The sequence below is a fragment of the Pelodiscus sinensis genome, chromosome 1 (assembly GCF_052426305.1).
Source record: "Pelodiscus sinensis isolate ZL-2025 chromosome 1, ASM5242630v1, whole genome shotgun sequence".
Lineage (NCBI taxonomy): Eukaryota > Metazoa > Chordata > Testudines > Trionychidae > Pelodiscus > Pelodiscus sinensis.
In genome coordinates, this window is record NC_143052.1 from 213,413,410 (window position 1) to 213,436,614 (window position 23,205).

General features: G+C 42.1%; 2 protein-coding genes across 5 annotated transcripts in view; both read left to right on the top strand.

The window, feature by feature from the left end:
* BCLAF3 (BCLAF1 and THRAP3 family member 3) overlaps positions 1 to 19,427 on the top strand; it is a 124,211-nt gene extending 104,784 nt beyond the window's left edge. Inside the window, exon 12 of the mRNA XM_075913554.2 lies at positions 19,269 to 19,427. Coding sequence (XP_075769669.2) covers positions 19,269 to 19,280 — 12 coding nt within the window. The 3' untranslated portion in view covers positions 19,281 to 19,427. The remainder of the gene's footprint in view (positions 1 to 19,268) is intronic.
* SH3KBP1 (SH3 domain containing kinase binding protein 1) overlaps positions 1 to 23,205 on the top strand; it is a 327,120-nt gene that overhangs the window by 13,806 nt on the left and 290,109 nt on the right. For 2 of the 4 annotated variants that reach the window (XM_075913587.2, XM_075913595.2), the window contains exon 2: positions 19,269 to 19,426. In XM_075913587.2, coding sequence (XP_075769702.1) covers positions 19,269 to 19,426 — 158 coding nt within the window. Of the gene's footprint in view, positions 1 to 19,268; positions 19,427 to 23,205 lie in introns of those variants that run through there. The other 2 variants (XM_075913614.2, XM_075913630.2) reach the window with 1 other exon arrangement.

Consider the following 23,205-nt stretch of genomic DNA (forward strand, 5'->3'; position numbering starts at 1 on the left):
AAGGCTTTAGGGATACCTGTTAAAAAGTCCTGCACTGCTATCTGGCACTTTGTGAGGCTGCAGACTCCAGGCAGTGGTGAGACTTCTAACATTTTGTTCCTAGCATATTATAGTTTTGCTATTTTATGCAAGGAATAAAGGTTTACTAAAACAAACATGGATAGACCGCTTTCTTTGTTCCCATGTTCCATCCCCCAAACATAACCAATAGCTTCCCACCCATTGGCCTCTTAGATACATGTCGACGTACCTATTTCTTGTAGGGAATTACTCTTCCTCTGCTTCCTTACCTCTTCCTTAAACACCTAGAAGCCTTCTTTCCTCTCCCGGGCATCCAACCCTCACTTTCTCCTTCTCAGATACTGCTGAGTGCTTCCTTATTCTGCATATCTTCTATTCCTTTAAGCTCACCTTTCCTTTCCTCTCCCCTCCAACTTTTCTCCATCATTCCATCTCTCCTGTTTTATCCTCAGTAGTCACCCTCCCATATGATCCAGTTGCAACTTCCTAGTTTAGGCTGATCTAGAGGAGTTATAAGTCTGGTTTTTTTTTGTTCCAGCTCTCTGGAGATGCTTGGTACAGGATTCAGCAATTGCAAGGCTAATGCACAATTTCTCCTCAGAATGAATGGGTGGAGGAGGACTTGTAACTTAAGTTGTGTCTCAGAAGTGTGTTGCTGGCCATCCTGATGCTCCATTATTGGGAGAAGGTTTTTGGGAATGAAGTTATGGGTCTTGCATGATGCCTGGCTTGTAATCTATCCCCAAATTACGGACTTTGGCTAAGAATTCCTGGTTCTTTGCCTCTGCAAACTTCATCCCTAGGACAGCTACAGGGTATCTGGTGATCACAGATGCAGACAGAGGCAGTCTCTTAGATAGCTTTGCCCATTTAAGACTTTAATGTTCAGGACCAGCATCTTGAAAATAAATGCTGAACTGCATAGAAAATGCAACATACTGTTCACACTATCTTTTGAATTGTCCTGCTTAGTGAAATTTCCTGAACAATGGGCCAGTTTCCTGGGGGAACTAGCTCCTGAGAGCCTGCAGGGCTTATTGCTGAGGTACAAACATTTGGCAGGACACAAAACTGTTCACTGGCACATTACTTTTAAGTTAAATTACTAGCTGTAGTTTTTATGCCATTTTTCATTTTCCTGACAATCTCTCCCTGCAGAGGCAGAAAATGAGGGCCTCACTTAAATACATTCCCTCTAGGTCCTAGGAACTGTGACTCTGGATAAAGATGGCCCCCAAAGCCGTTTGACTGGAGCACGGGTTTTGGATCCAATTGACCAAGCAATAAGAAGTGTCTAATTCTTAGAAAGTATCTGTAGAAGACTCGAAGTCTTCTGGTTACTTTTCCCTGACAGTTGAAGGCTAGAAACATTTTTCTCAAGGGGAAGGGTAGGAAAATCTAAGCAGACGCTTAGGGAATGGAGAAGCATAGTGGGTAATAAGAGTCTAGTCAAAGCTCTGTTTATATGCTACAGCTGTCAGACTCTGCTGTTAGCGCAAGTGACCCATAACCTTGTATGGTCTTTGGAAACTATTCCAGGCCAGAGACTAAGAGAAGAGACACTCCTCCAGACAGAGGTCCTTCCTTTCAGCACCTAGGACTCTGCCCCCAGACAGTAAGGTGGAAGCAGTGAAAGAATCTGATCAGGTTCTTGCCTTGCTTTGCAGTATAATAGGGCTGCATTCGCCTGATCTTATAGACACTCTGGTGCCACAGAACTTTTTGTTGTTTATTGCATCCCATTGCTGCAGTCATGAGCTGCTCCCGTTCCCTAGATGGTTAATGTTTGTGCTTAGTATTCAGTTCTAACTCTCACACAATAGTTTTCTCTAAAGTAGCAGGCTCTGGCGAAGTCTACAATGGCACTTTTCTGTCTCAGAGGTGTAAAAAACCACCCCCACTCGGAGCACAGCAAGTTACAACACTGCAAAGCACCAGTGTGAGCCAGGCTACAGTGCTGATCTACTCCCCTCATGGGAGTGGTTTGTTTGTATAGTGCCCTGGAAAAGCTCTCTCCCAGTGCTCCTGCCATGACCAGCCACACTTTCCGTTCAAAGTGCTGCCATGGCTGCGCTTTAAACAATTAAGTGTAGACAAAGCCTCTGTAGTTATAACTCTCTGCTGGAGCAGTTACTCTGGGGGAACCTATTATGTCTACAGGCTAGTCTCGTTCATAGTGAAAATTGGTGACAGGCTTTCAAATCTATTATGATTGCATCAGTGTCCCCCTCCCCCCTCCAAGCGGTCTTTCTGTGGAAAAGGACTATAATGCCTCCCTTTTGGGGATTCCATCCATTTGCCTCTGGGCAAGAGCTCACTTTTCTGGGCAACAGTCCTCAAGCTTTAAGCAGAAGACATGAGGCTCTCTAGAAAAGTAAGGTGACTATTTCCCCAGGTGGATTTAGCCTCTAGGAGAATTGTCATCCCCATGAACAAAGTTCTAGGGGGGGGGCCTCTAAGATTTTCCATTCTTGGGTGGGTTGAAATTTGTTATGTGCAACACTGATGTTGGGGTAATGTGTGGACGTGTACCCATCAGTATAAACAAAAAACCTAGATACAAATCTATATCTTAAATAGTCCACAGGTGTGGAAGAAAATATATTAAAACAAGGGATAATTTACAAGGAAGAATGCTTATGATTGTTTAATATGAAATCAAATGCAAATAAAATTAACATTACCCTTGGTTGAAGAAGTGGGTTGTGCCCATGAAAGCTCATGATACTATTGATATATTTTTTAGTTAGTCTAAGGTGCTATCAGACCATTTTTATTTTTTTTTTTACTTAGACTAACACGGCTACCCATCTGAGACCTTTGAGTACAGGTATCATCATCCTTTATAACAGACAGATGCATATTTCAAAGATTGTGCAAATAAGGTTTCATCCTAGGAAACAGCTAGCATCACAACCAGTACTTGCTGCTCCTGACTCATAAGAGCCAGAACTTTACCAGAAATCAAAGATCTGGCCTTAATGCAATGCAGTTTACCATGTGTTAATTAGTAACACAAGATTTTAAAAAATCCTTAAAATCAGAGTTTTAGATATCTGCAACACTCAAATTCTATTAAAATAATCTTTTTCTTTCTTATCTTAAGCCATTAACACGGGGATGGGCAATAATTTTTGATGGGGGGGCCACTCCAAGAACTTGGTAAGTGGTTGAGGGCTGCACTCTTCCATTATATTAATGGAGAAGGTGCAGGGGTCTGGGATGGAGGTTGTATGCAGAAGGGAGTTTGGGGTATGGGATCTGGGAGGGAGTATGGGTGAAGTAGGAGATCGTGACCTCGGGCAAAAGACTGGGATAAGGAAGGGGTGCAGGGAGGGGTTTGTGACCCATGGCAGGAGTGCGGGGGGGGGGGGGGGGAGGGTGCAGGGATTTGGGCTATAACCAGGGATAGCAGATTGAGGTGCAAGGTCTGAGAGGGGGCTGTGACCTGAGGAAGGTTGTAGGAGGGGATGCAGAGTCTCGGAAGGTGTATGGGAGCTGGAGCATGGGTACAGAAGGTTGCATGGAGCAGGAGAGCAGAAAGGGGGCAGAGAGGGAGGGGCTGGAGTTCCAGAGAGAGGCTCTGTCTGGGAGACCATACCTGGCTCCAAGCCAGCAGCCCAGCAGGTTCCTTAGCCAGGGTCTCCCCTTTCCCAGCCGGTCAGCTGATCGGCTCCCTGCCTGCATGGGGAGCTCTGAACCTCTGTGTGGGGCTTAAAAAAGGGCTGTGTAGCTGCATAGGCTTTTCTGGATCTGGCCCTTGAAGCTCAGGGCCCCCCATCCACTGTTGGAGAGCCTGTGCTGGCATTCCAGCCCCTCCCCCCCATTGTCCCACTGTGAGGCTGGGGTGCACAAAATATACTAGGCTGTGCCCATTTAGGATCTAGTGTCTGAGGAGAATGTGGGGGTGAGGGTGGTTTGTGGTTTTTTGTTTTTTTTTTTCTCACTTGCGTGTGGCCGACTGATATTTTTTTTTTTTGGGGGGGGGGGATCAGTGGCCCCAGATCCAAAAAAGATTCCCCACTCTTGTTCTAGGAGATTTGTGTCTTTAGCTCTAGGCACGAGAGCCCCTTTCTGTTCAGCTAGAGAATTTTTAAAAATACATTCCATAAGGGGAGGAGTAGTGTTTTGCAGAGCCACATCAGGTGGGTCCATTGACATTAGGAGCACAGTAAGATCAGGACAAAGTTAATGGCTGACACACACACATTCTTCTGTTATAAACACTATTTTAATAGCATTTACCATTAATTTTCCTTTTTCTCTTAAATGCCAGCCAGTATTTGAATTGGAAAACTAAGGGCATTAAAGATACCATTTAGAACTTTGTCCTTCAAGATTGCCTCTTGAATTCTAAATTTGTCATTTTGAAAGATTTTTAGTACTCAGATTCAACACCTCATCTGATGTGATGATTGGGTTTATTTGCCCCAGATGGGGCTGAAAACTATAAGTAGGTGAGTCTCTATATCCAATAGCAAAAACAATATATTCTTTCAAGTCTGAATAATCAAAGGACAAGCTAGTAGTAAGAATAAAAACAGAAAGCCAGGAAGATTACAAGAGATGTAGCTTCTTTTTTTCTTGTTTTGATTAAAAATAGAATCTCATACTAGTAGGCGTTGTTTGATTAAAAAGCTTTTTCCAGGTATTTGGAGCTTTCACTACTGTTACCTCCATAATTACATCAGGTTATGTTTAGTTAATATTGTTCATGGCTTCCTCATATTTGTCCATTATTATGTCGTGGTTTAAAGGCTAGCAGAAAGCGCTGATGTGAGCGGTAGTTTACTGTTTTATTGGCTCATAAAGGTGAGCTTAAAACTAAATATTGTCCTGCTCTGCTGTAGATTTAGAGATATTAAAAAATTAGTTCCACTTCTGCACTGAAATAGCATGCACAGGGCCTAAAAATCAAGTCTGCATGCAGTTCAGGGAGGTGGGATCAGTTATTGTTTTATCTGGCCTGTAATGAAAGTATTCTTACTGAGTTGTTCCAGATCAGGGCATGCATTGCACTGAGTATTTCTCATGGGTTGGACACACATATACTTGCATAAGAGAAAAGGCAAAAAAGTTGAAGATTATTTCTTTCTATTTAACAAAAAGTCTAAGTCCTGATAGACTCTTTTAACACAAACAGGAATGCAATTGTAATTTTAATCTCTGGTAGTAATAGTAGATTATTATGTCACCCCTGTTTTATCAGTCTGTAACTTCTCAAAATGAAATATTTGATGGAAGATACCTATGCTTAGGTTAAGCTAAAAAGTGATCTAAAATATTTTAGAAAACTGGACAGTCTGTTCAATAGTTTGAGAGAGATGAGGCTGATAAATTTATACTTTTCCTTTTGCAAATGAAAAATAAAATGTGTAACTTTTTCACGTAACTCAAAGGCAGAAAATTGAAAGTGGACATATCAAGAGTGCTTAGGATGTACATTGTCTTGAGACAAGGAGAAATAATTGAATTATAAAGCTGTAAATTATTCAAATTGAGCTCTTGAGTATGTCAGCTACGATTTTTTTCTGCAAAGTAGGGCCTGATGAAGCCTTGCTTCTTGTGATATTGCACTGTACATCCTCTATGTCCAAGCTAAAAGACCCCTGGCCTGCTGCTGTCAGGTTGTTGTTGGGAGACTGGGCAAGTGAGACTGTAGATGCTGTGGGCAAAACTGACATCACAGCTCTCAAGTAAAAGACAATTGCAGAAAAAGTAGTCGTCGTAGAATTTATTTATTTATTTATTTTAAGAAGTAGCCATAAGTTTTGCATATAGCACCTAAGTGCACATTCAGTAAGTAAAAGCAGAAACGGAATGGATGTGTAATTTGGCTGGGTAAGTATCATTTTGCGGAAATGTAAGGACTAGCTGTTGCATTTGATTGCCAAAAAATGTCCAACGTGGGAGATAATGAATGGTTGAACATCAGCTGTTTGCAAACTGCTAGTTGAGTTTGGCCATATGATGCCGACCATTGCTTCTTAACCTGTAGTCCACAGACTCGTGGTGGTTTACAAACTTTCCAATATTTCTAAAGGGTCCGCACTCCATTCTAAATATTTTAGGGGCCTGCAAATGGGAAAAAAAGTGGAAAACCACTGATGTAGACTCATAGACCTTAAGGCTGAAAGAGGATCATGATGGTCATCTAATCTGACTTCTTGCATATCACAGACCAAAGAACTTCCCTCTCTCCTTCCTCTAACAGACCCCTAACTTCTGGCTAAGTTACTGAAGTCCTCGAATCATGTTTTAAAGACTTCAAATTACTGAGCAGCCACCATTTACATTTGTTTAAACTTGCAAGTGATTGCCCCATGCTGCATGTGGACACTCTCTCTCCCTCCCTCCTTCCCCCCGCCCCAGGATCTTTGCTAATTGGACTTGGAAAATTCCTTCCTGACTTCAAACATGGCCATTGACCTTGAGCATGCTGGCAAGATTCATCAGCCAGACTTCTGGGAAAGAAGTCTTTGCATGAAAATAGTCCATCTGTCTATGAATCCCTCCTAGGGGTCGAGCATCTCAAACCCCTACTATAGCACCATTGTCTGAGCCATTTGTTGATCATCATCATCTCACCTCTTCTTTTGTTGTAGGGACAAGTAGCATCCCACTGAAAATCACCTGAGCCTTTCACAGCTTACACATCTGGTCATTTTGATTCTTTTTCCATTCCTTGCATTGCTGCTGCTGCTTCTATAGCTGTCATAGACTTTTTACTTAAGCTCTAGTCAAGGACAGGAAGACATGCCCCCACCTAGTACCCCAAACTGACACTGAGACTCCCCTCTCTTTCAACGTTTTGTCTCCTATGTCCTTGCTCCTGCCATTCAAAAGGTAATTTTTCCAAGTTTTTTCAGTAAGTCTTTAGGTTTGATGATGCCTTGAATAACAATGCAACTCTTGTTCCTCAAATAAATAAATACATCTCTCTTATATCTAAAGGAAAAGCACAATTTTGTGTAGCTTATGTCCTTTATTAACTTCAAGTTGCTTGGGATAGGAGTTGGACACTCCTTAAGTAGTTCCCAGCAGGTTTTATATGAATACATTTATTCCTGGTTGCATCAGAGTTGTTTAATCTTTACTCTTAAGGGTTAGTTACAGTCTATTTCACTTTCATTATTATTTTCAGGTTGAGCTGTACAAACATTCCTCTTCAGGGGCTAGCAAAATTTTAAAACTCCAGCATTGAAATCCTGGCTCTGTTGACATCAGTAAGAAAATTTCTATTGACTTCACCATGGCCACAATTTTACCCTTCAGTGTGTTCCTTTGCACCTGGTGTATCCTCTCCTGTTTCCTCTGTGCAACTAGTGGAATGTGGTAACCTACATGAGGAAAAATGAAGTTTAAAAGAAGCAACTTTTAAAACTGATTTTCCTTCTAAAACTTCTTGAAGGTTTGGAGAGGTTTAGAGTAAGTGGCTGTAAAACTCAGACTGCAGAGTTACAGGTTATGTGCACTGGGTCAACTGAAATATTTTTCAGGTCCTGCTTATGGAGACAGGAAAGCTTGAAACACCTGCTGTATTTGGAAGATGCACTTCAGTTTTCATTACTGAACCAAAAATCAAGCTCTGTCATTGGCAGTAGCCTGGTTCTAGATATGAGTGCATTAGGCAGAAGGACCACTTACTAGAGCAGCTGTTTTCCCCTTTGGAGAAAGGATGAATACAGGCATTTATCAGCCTTCCAGACAAATGAATGCTATTGTGATTCTATAGTCTCTAAAGGATTAAAGGCTTGGCATGGCACATCTGTAAACGCTGTTAGATCTAATGTGGAATACGAGGAAATCTCCACCAATATGGGTCTAACTGCTACAAGTTGGAACTAATGTGGCTTTGTCCTGTTTCCTAGCTTATTTTTAAAGTTTTGTATTGACTTGTCTTGTGATCACATGATGTAATACATATTGGCTTTAATTTGGTATTGATATGTCTGTGACTAATTCAAAGGTCTGGTGGGCGGGGAAGGCGAAACTACTTATAGAGTCCATTCAACAAGATATCATTTAACAAATGTTAGTGCATTTTTCTCTCTGTCTCTGTCTCTGTCTCTGTCTCTGTCTCTGTCTCTGTCTCTGTCTCTGTCTCTCTCTCTCTCTCTCTCTCTCTCTCTCTCTCTCTAACTTTGAATGTGGGAGCCTAATGAGATCCTTCACAGCACACGGAGTTTCCTTCAGGTGTAAACTAATTTGTGTAATTCTTTATTTCCATAATTAGAAATCCTAGACCTGTGTGATGGATTATGATTGTAGTAAATCTGTGGCTAAGGGCAATCCTGGAACTGTAAAATATTCTACCTATCCTACAAAGAGAGAGATTTTGCTAGGGGCAGGGTCAGCACAGTTTCTCAGATCTCACTGCTGTTGCTAACTCTACCAACCTGTTCTCTTGGTACATGATCATACTCTGCCTTCTCCAGGTCCATAATGACCATACCAACTTGCTGTTTTCTCTGAACTTCTCCATGAGAATTGTAGCAGAAGTGTAACATCAGCTGTTCTCCTTCCCATACTGATCCTTCCAAACTTGAACTGTTCCAGGTGGATGCTTTTCAATACCTTCTCTGGTAGAATCCTAAAATACTACAACTGGAAAGAATCTCGAGAGATCATCTAGTCCAGTCCCCTTCCCTCATGACAGGACCAAGCACCTTCTGATCATCCCTGATAGATGTCTGTCCAACCTGCTCTTTAATATCTCCAGTGATGGCAATTCCACAGCCTCCCTACGCAACTTATTCCAGTGTTTAACCACCCTGGTATTAAGGATGTTTTTCCAATGTCCAGCCTAACAGCCTCTCTTGCTGCAATTTAAGCCCATTGCTTCTTGTCCTATCAGATCTTAAGAAGAACAATTTTTCTTCCTCCTTATAAAAACTCTTTTAGGTACTTGAAAGCAGCTATTGTGTTCCTTCTGTCTTCTCTGTTCCAAACTAAACAAATCCAATTCTTTCAATCTCCCCTCATAGCTGTTGTTCTCTGGACCTTTAATCATTCTTGTTGCTCTTCTCTGGACCCTCTCCAATTTCTCCACATCTTTCTTGAAATGTTGAGCCCAGAACGGGACACAGCGCTCCAGTTCAGACCTAATTAGCGCAGAGTAGAGGGGAAGAATTACTTCTTGTGTCTTGCTCAAAACACCGAGAATGATGTTTGCTTTTTTTGCAACAGTGTCACACTGACTCATATTTAGCTTGTGTTCCACTTTGACATCCTAGATCATCCCTTTCATGCTTCCCTACCATGTGACATGAGCTTATCTGGATGATAATTAGCATGTAGTGTAATAGCCCTTTTATGTTTAAAATGTTTATTTGCAATATTTTTAACATTTATGCTCATAAACATTCAAATTGCTGAATGCAAAATTGTCTTAAAAATATTCACTTTGGGATTAGGACCTTATCTAACAAGTTGCAGTGCAGGTTGAAAACCGCTTATAAACTGTGTTGTGAAGTGCTGACACTTTTAGCTATTCTGCAACTGATACATGAAGTTTTTGTTTATAGCCATGCTATAATTATTGTGTACCAAAATATATTTTTAAGGAAACTAATTTTTAAATGACTGAATAGTTCATGATAACTAGTAAAAATTACTTAATATTTAAAAATACAAGCCCAGTTAGAATCATTGGGTTGTCTTACTGAGATTTATGGGCAACATTACGTGCTAATAATTTCACTGTTGTGATTAGTTACAAAAATACAGTTAATTGTGTTGTCATGTGTTGATTACTCAAATATTACCTGTACATTTTAGTTTGAGATTTGAAAGCCATTATTGTCCCTCTGTCAGTTCTGATTTTGTGGTTGTATTGTGCAGCATAAGGGTTTATCAGTTTACATGAAACTTACATGATGCCCAAATTGAACTTTAAATTTCCTGCTTGTCACAGGCAAGCTAAACCGTTTACTGCACACTCTAGTTTCAGGTGACAGTAACTGTGAAATGAGAAATAATGTTGGAATAGAAGGTTGCATGACCATATGGCTTCTGTTACTTCAGTGGAACTTTGCCAAAGACTTGAATACCACTTCCACTATGCTTAGATGCTTCAGATGTCTCCAGAAATTTTGTGATACAGTATTCATTAACATAGTTATTGCTGCATAGTAACAATCTGTGATATTCTTGATACCACATAGTGGTGTGGGTTAAGATAGCACAATTCTGATAGCTTCTCTGAATTTTTATCATGTTGCTAAAGTTCCTTTTACTGTCTTTTTAGGAATTTGTTTCTATTCAATAATGGCAAGAAATAGTGATAGAAAATAACGAGTAGAGGTAATCAATGAGGGAAAATTGCTGTGTAATTATCAACAAAGTCTGGTTTCAAGTGTCTAAATATCTGGAGGTTTGGGGGGGTGTATGTGTGGGAGAGCTGTGATGGCAATAACTTAACCTTGTCTTATTCCGTTACACTGAGCTTCAGAATGTGGAGTATTTTAAATTTATGTGAAAGACTCCTGGTGTCCATAACCGGCATTTAATACTTTGTTTCATGAATCCAAGTAAATAAAACAAGACCTCTGTCCCTGGCATGGCAGTAGTGAGTCGACTGGTGTCCGTCCCTAACAGGACTTTTCATAACTGGGTCTGTTTATATCTCATGGAATTTTTCTGTTACAATTTGGATTGATTGTGATATTACTGGAATGAATAGCAGATCATATTGGGACAGGAATGAACCTCGAGTTTTCAGATCAACATAGCTTGAATTGCTGTGGTGTTTGATTTCATCTCTTCATGTCAATGAAAAAGGCCTATGGGGAAAGTGCACTGCAGCTCAAAGGAAGAAAAAGGATATTGTTTATAAGGGTTAGAATTATGTCTTCTGTTTCTATAGAGGCATCATGTGTATGTTATTTTGAGGTAAAATTTGCCAAAAGTAAGTAGTGCAGTGATGTAGGGCCAGATACTGTATTCCCTAGTGTCACTGAGAAGTTTCCTCTTGTCTTTAGTAGGAGTAGGTTTAGACTAGGGATGTTAAATTTAATCAGCTAATTGAGTAGTTGATGGAATTTCCATCAACTACTTGATTAGTTGATAAGGGGAGAAATTGCAGAGCTGTAGTAGGGTTAACTCCTGGCCCCAGGAGCTAACCTTGCTGTGGCTCTGCCTTTTAAATGTAGTGACAGCCACCTGGCTCTTACTACATTTAAAAGGCAGAGGTGCAGCGGGGGACCGGGTGCGAGCTGGAAATCAGCTGTCCTGGCTCATGCCCGGTCCCCCACTGTGCCTGTCTCCCCTGCCCTTCTGTGGAGACGGTGCTGGGGAGGAGCTGGCTTTTAAGCTGCTGCCCTCCCCTCCCTCCCCCTTCTGACTTTGATAGAGGCAGCAATGGTTGGGGGGAAACAACTAGTCAAGTAGTCCCTCAACTAGCCTCTTACATCACTAGTTTAAATCAGAGTCTCAATGTATAGGTGAGACGATGGTGTAGAGAGGAGGAGTTTATGTTTATTAGGAACTGGGGAAACCTTTGAGATAGAGGTAGCCTATACTGGAAGAATGGGCTCTACCTAAATCAAAACATAATCAGACTGCTGGCACTTAACATTAAATAGGTTGTAGAGCAGTTTTTAAACTAAGGACTGGGGGAAAGCTGACAGGTGTGGGGGAGCACATGGATCGGACAGACATCTATTGGGGAAGTTCTGTTACTAGAGATGCTCTATGTTCTAGTCAGGAGGAGAGGATGGAAGTATGGGTCAGATCAAATGAGACACAATCAAATGAAAAAGAGTCTAACACATCAGGAAATGGAAGACAGATAAATAGTGACAAATTATTAAAGGGCTTATTTGCAAATGCTAGATGTCTAAATAGTGAAATGGGTGAACTGGAGTGCCTAGTTGTAAAGGAGGATATTGATAGGGTTTAAGACCAAAGCAGATTGTGAAGAGCTTCAAAGAGATCTCCCCAAACTAAGTGATTGGGCAACAAAATGGCAAATGAAATGTAATGTTGATAAATGTAAAGTAATGCACATTGGAAAACATAATCATCTATCTATCTATCTATCTATCTATCTATCTATCTATCTATCTAGCTATCTATCTAGCTATCTATCTATCTATACACACACACATACATACACACACACACACACACACAATATGATGGGGACTAATTTGGCTACAACTACTCAAGAGAGAGATGCTTGGAGTCATTGTGGATAGTTCTCTGAAAACATCCACTCAGTGTGCAGCAGCAGTGAAAAAAGCAAATGGAATGTTAGGAGTAATTAAAAAAGGGATATAGAGAATAAAACAGAAAATATCTTATTGCCTCTGTATAAAACCATGGTATGCCCACATCTTGAATATTGCGTACAGATGTGGTTGCCTCATCTCGAAAAAGATATATTGGTATTGGAAAAGGTTCAGAAAAGGGCAACAAAAATGATTAGGGGTTTGGAATGGGTCCCATATGAAGAGCAATTAAAAAGACTTGGACTTCTCAGCTTAGAAAAGAGGAGACTAAGGAAGGATATGATAGAGGTCTATAAAATCATGACTGGTATGGAAAAAATGATTAAGGAAAAGTTATTTACTTATTCCCACAATATAAGAACTAGGGGAAACCAAATGAAATTAATAGGCTACAGGTTTAAAACTGACAAAAGGAAGTTTTTCTTCACATAGTGCACAATCAACCTGTGGAACTCCTTGCCAGAAGATGTGGTGAAGGCTTTTAACTGGGTCAAAAAAAGAGCAAGATAAATTAATGGAGGATAGGTCCATCAACAGTGTCCCTAGCCTCTGTTTCTCTGCAAGTGAGACACAGGGGAGGGATCATGTGAGGATTACCTGTTGTAATCCCTCTCTCTGGGGCATCTGGTATTGGCCACTGTTGGTAGACAGGATATTGGGCTAGATGGACCTTTGGTCTGACCCAGCATGGCCGCTCTTATGTTCATTAATGCATAAGCAAAGCAGAGCTTAGTTCAAAATAGTATGTGAAAGGTTAACCAGTAAGCATTACCCTTAATGGGTGATGCTTACTGGTTCAGGTTAATCAGTGTGGGGCTGGAGCAGCTGCCGGTCTACCATGGGCAGGAGGCTGCTCCAGCCTCACAAGGCTCACCATGGCGAGGGGCTGCTCTGAATGTCTGGAACAGCTTCCATCAGCAGCAGACCTGGGTGCCTCACAGGCAAGGGTTACTCCAGCCTAGCTGCAGTGGGGGGAGGGGCAGCCCTGCTTATGGTTTATAGTTAACTTCACATTTAACTGGTTAACCAGTTACATGGATTTTACATCCCTAGAACCTGCTTAAAATCACTTACAGGTGAAATTAATTCGATCTAATTGTCCATGGGATGCTCTCCTATCTGAAATCATTCTGCAATTTAGGATGCAAGCATCTGTTCCAGAAAAAATCTAGCACAGCAGATCTCCAGTTAAAATCAATGAAAGTCACCTATTAGGATCTAGGCTTAATCCTTTATATTAAAAAAAAAAAAAAAAAAAGTTAGCAGAATGTATTATTCAAAGCCTGTTTTGAAATATGGATGTGAAAATCCTTTAGCATTTTTTTGAAAATGAACTGTGATTTAATAACTGCAACTCGGTCCTATAAATTATAAAGCATCTCTTAGGCTTTTATGTGCTATTTTCGATACACGTAAACTTGGGTGACTTTTTTCAAAATTGTATATTTCATTATTTTGTTATAATGGTTTTCACATTACTTAGATTTAACCTCTTCACCACTTCGTCCCAGAGCTGTGGATTACTCACTTTAAAAAAAATATGTAATTATCTAGTTTCTGTGAAATTTTCTCCCTTGCTGCGCCAGCTGCTATTTTGATCAGGTTATATACATTTGAGAAATAACTTTGGAGTTTCCTAGTAGGATGCAGATTTAAGGAGCATCTGTATCAGTGAGTGAGAAGTTTCCTCAGGAAAGAGGACATACATCTGTGGCTGTAAAGATGTATCTATATAAATGTGAAATAATACTTTAGCTTCCCCAAGCAGCTGCAAAGTCCAAATAACAGCAGTATGGTCCATTTTATTCTGTATTTTGTTTTGAATAGTGCCAGTAAAGTTGAAGTCACTTCAATTTTACACTGCTCCTTGGGAGAGCTGTGGGCACAGAATGAGAAGCAGGAACTGGAATTGTGTGAAGAAAGAGGATTTAAATATAAGGGATATAAGAGTTGTACAATATTGATACACAGTATTTTCACTCTTCTTGTAGCAGCCAGGGAAGGGGGAGGCAGTGCAATTTGAAGAGCCCGTCCTGGGAGTAAACCTAGAGCACTGTTCCGTTCCTGTCTCCCAACCACCCCCTAAAAGGTTCATTCATAGAAACTGAGGGGAGACCTGCTCAACTTAAGAACTGGGGCTAGGAGCGAGTATGAGAGGGTTACATTCTTCACTGTCAGCAAGATGAGGATGGAGGCTACTGGGTTTCCTTAGAAGAGAGCAGAAGAATCTGTCAACCCAAGGGACTGTACACATGGTCAGATCTGGAGGCAGTTGGGCCATGTTACAGCAGTAGGCCTTTTTAAAAGAAGGGCTTGGGCCACATAAGGCCTTGCCCTCACGGAGGAAAATGCGTTGCCTGGACCGAAGTCTGAAAAAATTATCTAGGCCTACAATAGTGACTTAGACCATGAAGTCGTCTGAGCTCCAGCAGTCTCACCAGGGCTTCTGCATGGATACGCGTCCTGATTAACCAACCACTCAGACTGTCACAGGGGAATATTCTAATTTTTCATATTGTTCCTAGATGAATAGGGCTCTTAGTCAGGTGTCTGATTCAAGCTTTCAATGAAAGTAAATTTCTTGTAACAAGTGGTGTTGAACTTCCTCTCACACTATCAGTCTTGTTCTATATTTTATAGGAAGTGGGCCCTTTATGGCCTATGTGGTGGTAGTGGTCTCTGTGTCTGTGTCTCATTTGTTTTGTGGTCCCCATAGACGGGCCAGAGGTTCTCACCAACAGATCTTTCTTCCCAGATCCCTGAAAAGGTGCCACGACTGAGAGGGAATTTATCTTAATGGTTCCCTCTGAAGGCTAGTGATGGGACACTCCATTTGTGGTCTCTCAGGTGGACCAAAGCTGATGAACAAATGCTAACTATCCATTGAACAGAACTGTCCTCTAGATTAGGGATGCTAAATATTGGTTAATTGAATAGTCGAGTAACCTCATGGCATTTTATCAGTTAGTCGACTATTCGATAGTCCCCAGGGGTGGGGCCGGCAGCCACTGTATCAGAGGCAGCAGCATGGGGTGACTGGTGGGAGCTGGTCCATGAGGGGAGCCAGTTTAAAAACCAGCTCCCCTCGCAGAATGGCTTCCTGTTGCCTTGTGCTGCTGCTTCTGAGAGAGGGGCAGCAGTCCTTGTCGAGGCGGTGTTGGAGCTCTTGGACTCGGTGCAAGCCAGAACTGAGCTAGGCTGCCTGCCTGGCTCTTAATATGCTTTGAAATGCAGAGCTGAAATGGGTGTAGGTCCCGGACCCAGCGTGTGCCAGGACGGAGGCAGGCTGCCTGCCCGCTTGGCTCCTAATACATTTTCAATTCAGAGCCACAGCAGGGGGTAGGTCCCAGACATGATGCAAGCCAGGACTGAGCCAGGCTGTTGGCCAGCCTCCTAAAAATGTACTGGCAGGGAGAGGGAAATGCATGTAGTCTATAGCATTAACCTATAAGCTTTTGCTTATTGGTTAATTGGTTAATCCACAATACTATTACCTCCAGAGCTGGCTTTAACAAGCGCGGGGCCTGATTCTGGGGGCGGGGCCCCGCATGCTTGGGAGCCTGTGCATGTGCTGCGCATCCGGGGGGACACTGCGCATGCGCTGCGCGCAGCCCCCTTAGGCGCTGGGCCCCATTCCAGGGAATCGGCCGAATCAGTCTAAAGCCTGCCTTGATTACATCCCTACTCTAGATTTCAGTCTCTGGTGCAGAAGGAGCATTATTTTGTTTGACAAATTCACTGTTATACATTAAAATGGTTTCTTGCTCTTTATGAGTATTTACTGTGGTAAAAGGCTGTGATGTCTGAATCTTGGTAGGACTGGAAATCTTTATTAGTGTGAGAAACTGTTTTTTGTTTTGATTAAAGGTCTCCAGGACGTTCACAAATTTAAGATGTTTTGTGGCCTTTAGCTCTTGACCAAAAGCAACCCTATCATCTAGCAACAGCTAAATGATATCTCTTTGTGTTAATGTAACTCTAGGTGTGTGGGTTGAATTAAGAAACTAGAAAATATTAGGCAATATGTGTACTTAAGTAGAGACACCTCTCCGTGTGTGTATATGTGCATCAGACTTCTTTGAGTTGGGGAAGAGAAACAATAGTCTCTTACCCAGCCTAGTTTAATATAATGTTCGATCTCTTTATAGGTTAGGTGGAATGTTATTGGGATCATCTCACAATCTGTGGTGGTGTTGCCATCTTTTCTGAGCCAGTGGGGGTTTGCTCACCTTCATTTTACATCTGTAATTGATATTTAACTCAAGATGGCCACCTGGGCTTTACATTTTGTAATCTCAATTAACACTTCTTCAGTGGTGCAGTTAAAAAGAGGTGCGGTCAGAGTATGGCCCCTGATCAAGCTGGGTTTCTTGGGTTAAGACAGGAGACTTTCCTCCTCCCTGTCCCAACTTTACCCAGACCTGGCTCCTGAAAGAAGCAGCCAGTAACAGCAAGGTATTGCCCCCTGCTGAGCCCTGATTGACTTTTGCCTGCTTCTAGCCTTTCTAGATGATGGAGGACCAGTTCTTGTTTGTTCTGCAAGTAGCTGGTGCTCTTGGATGGCCTCTTCAGGTAGCTCTTGGAGGGATGAACTGACTTCCCCTTTTCTCGAAAAGGCCATCTGAGGATAGTGTCATGGTAAAATGGCTTCCAGCAGGGAGCAGTAATACACGATTACTAGTATAATAGTATATATTCCTTTTATCTGTGTCAGTTGCCATACTCCTTGACAGTTCACTCTGTATGCTGTGTAAGAGATCATGAGAGTTGTCTGTACGGAAAGGAAATTCATGTAGGTGTTTCTGTTCCTGCTGCTTCAACTTCTTAAGGGGTAAATGTTCAACAGAATGTCCTTGGAGTATGATTTCCCATCAAAGGAGATGTGGCTTCTTGAATGCATTTCTGACATCCCCTCTTCTTTTGATATCTGGTAGAAAAGCCTCTAGAGATAAGAATGTATTGAATGCTATTATAGCGCGCCAAAAACAAACGAAAATTTCCCTCTACCATTGAGTATTGTCTTACTAGTAGCAGAAAAATTATTTCTTTCTATATGGCTTGCCTCTGATATTGGCTTTTTTTAAAAAAATATATTGCCATGGTAAATCAAATATTAAGATACAGTAGACTTCCAACAATCTGGCACCTTTGGGACCTAGGTGGTGCCGGATTATCGGATATGCCGGAGTACCAGGAGGTACTATAAGGAGGCATATTCCCAACCCAATCCCCCTCCCCATTTTATGCTCGGGTCCTGGAGCCGCCGGTACAGCCATGCGTCTCCCTTCAGGCGCTGGGGCACATGTGCTGAGCGGCCGGCTTTTCAATGAGCTGTCCGGGACGCCGTGCGTGACCCAATCCCTCTCCCCTCCCCTTCCCCAGAGCCAAACACCTCCCCTCCCTGCTGTCACCTAATCCCCTTTCTCCCCCAACCTTATGTCCGGGTCCTGAAGCAGCTGCCTGTGGTCAGTGGCCAGCTGCTAGTATGTTTAGGCTGGATGCTGTGTGCACTGGAGACCGTGAATGGAACAGCGCGGGCTGTGAGTGCACATACAGCTCACAGCGGCCCAGCCATGAGAGCAGCTGACCTGAGCAATTCCGGGTTCCAGTTGATGCCGGACTATCAGGAGTGCCGGACAGCTGGATGTTGGACTATTGGAGTTTTACTGTATTTAGAGAAAAAAGATTTGTCCATTCCCTACTAGAGAAATGTAGTGGAGTGATGCAAGAGGCTCTAACAAGAAGTAATGGGATGAGTTTACCAAAGTAAAATTACAAAAACTTCCTGATGGTCAGGGCTGAACAAATAATGCAGTCTACTCGCACGTGGCGAGTAGACTGCAACCTGGAAGAGCCGGGTTCGGGTGATTTGCGCATGTGCAAATTGCTGGACAGCGCGGCTGGCAAGCAGGGCTCGCCGCGGTTCGGTGAGTCCTGCTGATGGTGATATATTAGATTATGGTTGTATTTCCTGAGGGAAGTGGTGAAAGCTGAGGTTTTTAAAATAAGATTAGACAAAGTGCCAGGAAATTTACTGTGGATCTCAATTCCACACTGACCGAGGGTAGAGCTCAGTAATGTTTCAGGGAGTGGAGGGAGAAACTTTCCCCATTTCTAATAGAGCTTATTACTGCCATTATGAATTCCCTAGGCCTGAGAGAGAGAGAGAGACACGGCCTAGATTACAAATATTTGTATTTATAATGTGAGAATCTGAGGGGTTTGTATTTGTGGGACTTTTATTCTTCTGGGAAAATAATAAGGCATACTCCCTCGCATGATTGTAGTGGAGCAGGAACAAGTTTGTGTTTGTTTGCTGACATTTGGTGCAATTGTAATATTTGAATTTCATGTCGTCTTAGGCACATCTTGCAAGTGAACATCAAGTTTTCCTCCTTAGTGAAATCCTAAGAGTATAAGCACATAGCAGAGCATTGCGAGGCTGAGCTTTGCATTTCTGAATCAAGCATTACTTACAGAGAGATTGTTATAGTGAAATTTAGCATCATGCAGAAAATGTAATCAGTGCTTTTGGGGGAAGCAATGATTTGTCTGGCAAACTGGGTTGGTTTTGAATGGTTTTGAACACCATTTCAGAATAGTACTGAAATAAGATAAGTATTTATAAAAATAACATGAAAAAAAGCTATGATCTTTTCCCAGAAATGGATACCAGTTTGTAATGCTGAAATCTGAATAGGTACTTGTGCAGTGACACACATTTTATTTTTGTTAATGAAAGATCAAATAAAATAAATGGATACAAATTGCTGCCTGTCAACCAATCATAAAGGGCTTCTCAAAGGATCTGTCCCCAGCAATACTTGTGACAGCAGCATATCGGTGTTTTTGAAGTCGTTAGGTTAATCGGATGCTATTCCTGTTGCTCAGCAGCTGTTATCAGGTTGTGTTGGTTTTTCTTTTTCATCTCTGAGGACATGAAAACTTTAATCAACCTAACAAAATAAATACTTTTGCCTAACTCTCTGCAACATGTGGTTGTTTCTTTTCTAGTGGAGGCGATAGTGGAGTTTGACTACAAGGCTCAACACGATGATGAGCTGACAATCACAGTTGGTGACATAATCACCAATATCAAGAAAGAAGCTGGAGGATGGTGGGAAGGACAGCTCAAAGGCAGAAGAGGTTTGTTCCCTGACAACTTTGTAAGAGTGAGTACAAAGTGAAATAGTTCTTGCATATTGTACTTATTAGCTTCTATCATTGTTTGATTTAAAAGCAGTCTTTTATCATGCTACTATTTATATTTTTGAATCATATGCATTTGTGTGTGTCTAGTTTAGTTATGATATCATTAAAACAAAGACAAACACACCTTATTCTCTGCTTTTCAGAGGTTATTGCCGCACAGTGGTCTGAAAAACTCAGTTCCTTGTAGGGATGTCCAAGGTTAATCGGTAAGCACCACCATTCCTGAGTGATGCTTACTGGTTACCTGGCAGCCTGTGGGGGTGGAGAGGGGGGAGCTGCTCCAGCCTGGCCAAGCCCACTGCGCAATGCTCCTGCAGCCCTCTGCCTGCTGAGCCCAGCCTGGCTGAAGCAGCCCACGGTGCAGCAGGCCTGTTCAGCCTGGAACAGCCGCTCCCTCCTCTCTCTCCACCTTGTCCACCCCACATTGCAGGAGAGGAGCCACTCCAGCCCAACTGGGCCTTTTACTCTGTGCATGGAGGGGTGGACGACAACATTTAATTGAATAACTGGTTAAATGTAACATGTAAATGATGCAGTGATAGGGTTGCCAGATGGTTTAACAAAAAATACAGAACATACCCTCTCCCTCCTTCCCCCCCCCCCCCAAAAAAAACCCCACTGGGAAAAAATTCTGTTGGGGACAGGGGAGGAAAGGGGGAGACCAAAACTGTTAAGCGCACCAAAAAAAAAAAAAAAAAAAAATTTAAAAGGAGACTGCCCCTTTAAGATGGCTGCCATCTTGGGTGCCATTTTTAAAACCCCACAACTCTGACCCGGAAAGCACAGGGAAGCTGGGAGGGGAATCAGCAGGGGCTGTTTGGGGGGGGGGGGGGGGACAGGAGCAGCTTCACAAGCTGCACTTCTGGGGGACAAGAGCCGCATGTGACTTTCGAGCTGCAGGTTGGCCATGGCTGGTGTATAGGGAGGCATCACGTGGCCAGCTCCCGGGTCTCTGCTGGTCACGTGGGCCAGAGCCATGTGCACTCTGCTCCCACTCCAGGCCGGCGCCCCCCCACTGCCATATGCGACAGGGGAAAATTGTCCCCGCTGGGCTTCCTTCCCAGGGAAACAGGAAAAATGTCTGGTATTTCCTGGTTTGTTTTTTTTTACCGGACGGAGCTTGCAAATACTGGACTGTCCAGGTGAATACTGGACACCTGGCAACCCTATGCACTGATTAAACAGGATTTTACTTCCCTAGTTCCTTGCAGGCCTCAGGCTATTAATAATAGCCTCTCTCACTCTCCTATACACTGTATGTATTTCTAGGTAGGTAAAGTGCATTATGGTGTGGTGTAAAGGCTTTATCAGTTTGTGCTTGCTATAGACACGTTATTGACAAATAGTGAAGCCATGGGTGAGTTGTGCAGATTTTTTCCAAACAAATATGTGTAAAATCTTTATTTCATATTTCTTCTTCATTTCCAGTATGTGCTACATATGGTGCAGAAATACTATATTTAACAATATTTTCAAGAGTTCTTAGTAGTTTGTGTATGGGCTCTTCATTTCCTCCTCTTACAAGAGCATCCAACCTATTTTGCACTGTGAGATGTGAGAGGGGACCCATATGCCTATACAGTGTGTCTTTGGTTTAGAGCTTCTTGTTTGCAGATCCCGAGATAATTTTGGGACATTAGTTACTATGAACCTCGCTCTGTAGGCATGAAATAGAGGCATAACTACTAGAATAAATTATGACTAGCTTTTCTAGACACTGATATTGGGATTTTTGTAATTGATATTGCAGCTCTTCAAGTCTGAGAGAATTTCCCCTTTCCAGTGGTATAAAGGTCCTATTTGTAGCTGTTCAGACACTGCATGGTGGACTTCAAACATATAAATGTTACTGATACAGGATTGAATATTGTTCCTTGTCATTTTCTGGGTAGTAGGTAAAGTGGTCTACATTTGGTTAAAGGAGGAAGAAACTGTTCTGTGAAAGAGGTGTTTTTTTACATACATACATACAGGGCTCAACAATTAGTGTAATCTACTCGCCCATGGTAAGTAGATTACATGCCGGCACAGCCGCGCAGCACAATCCGCGCATGCGCAGCGTGCCGAACCGCATGGCTGGTGAGCCGGGCTCGCCGCCGCTTGGCGTGCTGTGTGTGTGTGTGTGTGTGTGTGTGTGTGTGTGTGTGTGTGTGTGTGTGTGTGTGTGTGTGTGTGTTTGTGTTTCAAACTTTTTTGAAAGCTTCTCAAAAGTCCTTCTCCTCAAACATTTTTGAGGTTTAATTGCAGATCATGGTAGTGTTTAATTTCCCAAATAAAGGTTGCAGGTCATATATAATGGGAAGTGTTAGGCAACTGAAGTGTAGGGGTTGCTTGCCAGATTCCTCTATAATCTAATAGAACATCAGAGTTACAAATTGATCAGTGAGCCACACACCTCTTTTGGAACTGGAAGTATGCCGTCAAAGAGCAGCAGAGACAATAACGCGCATCACAAAAAAGCAAATACAGTACTGTGGGGCAGTGTTCCTTCTAGTCTTTTCCATTCATATGTGGAATAAATGTTTATGTGCACCAAGGCATGTGCTAATGGGCACCACAAGTAGAAACAAAACCTAGTTGTGGGCACTCTGCTAACCAGCTGAGCGGCATCTGATTCTCTTCTGAGTGGCCGCACAAGTACACCCTTTACAGGGTATGCTGTCGTAGGGTGTTCAATATAAACTACTACAAAAATAGGTGAGTTTCAAAGCTGTATTGAGTCAACATTCAGTTTTAAACTTTTGAAGAGGGGAAGTAATGCACATTTTTCAGGTCCAGGGAACTGTAGCTATTCTTTTGTGCCAAGGAAGAATGAGAAACAGGTAAACAGGGTTGCATGCCCTGCAGGCTTTGAAGGGGAGTTCAATGCCAGTTGTATGTTGAACCTCACGAAAAGTTTTCATGGTTTAGTTCTGGAAGAGGTAGGATGAGCATTTCAGCCTGTGTTTGCATGGATTGGGTGCCATGAAACCTGTGACAAGATTGCATAAGAGTCACTTAACTCAAGGGTTGGTTTAAGGCCTTTGGAGTTACCCTGCATTTTGCCTGCAAATGGGAATGATTTCTGTTCCCATCTGTTCCCTACAATTCCTGACTGAGAGATGCCATAATACTGGCAAACTATTTGGTAACTAATTTTTCTGTAGTATTATTTTTATGTTTATTGTAAGGTCTAGATCACAACAGTAGTAGTATGTCTGCCATACAAAAAAGATTGCATATCATTGGAATGCATATGGGCAAGAAAGCGTTTTTTTTTTTTTTTTAAATGGAGCGGTATTCGAGAATAAATATTTACTTAAGTTGCGAGAGGAAAATGAGCAGTTCTGGTTGTGTTTTAGAGAAATTCTGAAGTAGTTAAACATGTAGATTGTATTGGAGGGATTAAAATATGGATTATGATGGAAAATGTGCTCTTTTGTAATTGGGTTGCCATACGAGAATAAGGCTATGAGAACATCCCAGCTCATCAGGAATTTTACAGCAATCAAAATTGCTTAAATCATAAAAATTAACTAAAATTCCTGAAGCATGGTTGGAAGCAGGTAGAACATTGTCAACAGAGAGAAAGGATGAACAGGCGGTAAAGGGAATAAATACTGTATATTAAATCATTTTTTGGGGGAGAGTGAAATTATACAAGAAAATTAAAAACAATATGGGAGCAAAGAGCTGATGGCACTGGAAGTACTTTTTGAAGTAAAGTAAAACCTGTGTTATCTGACATGCTCAGGGATTA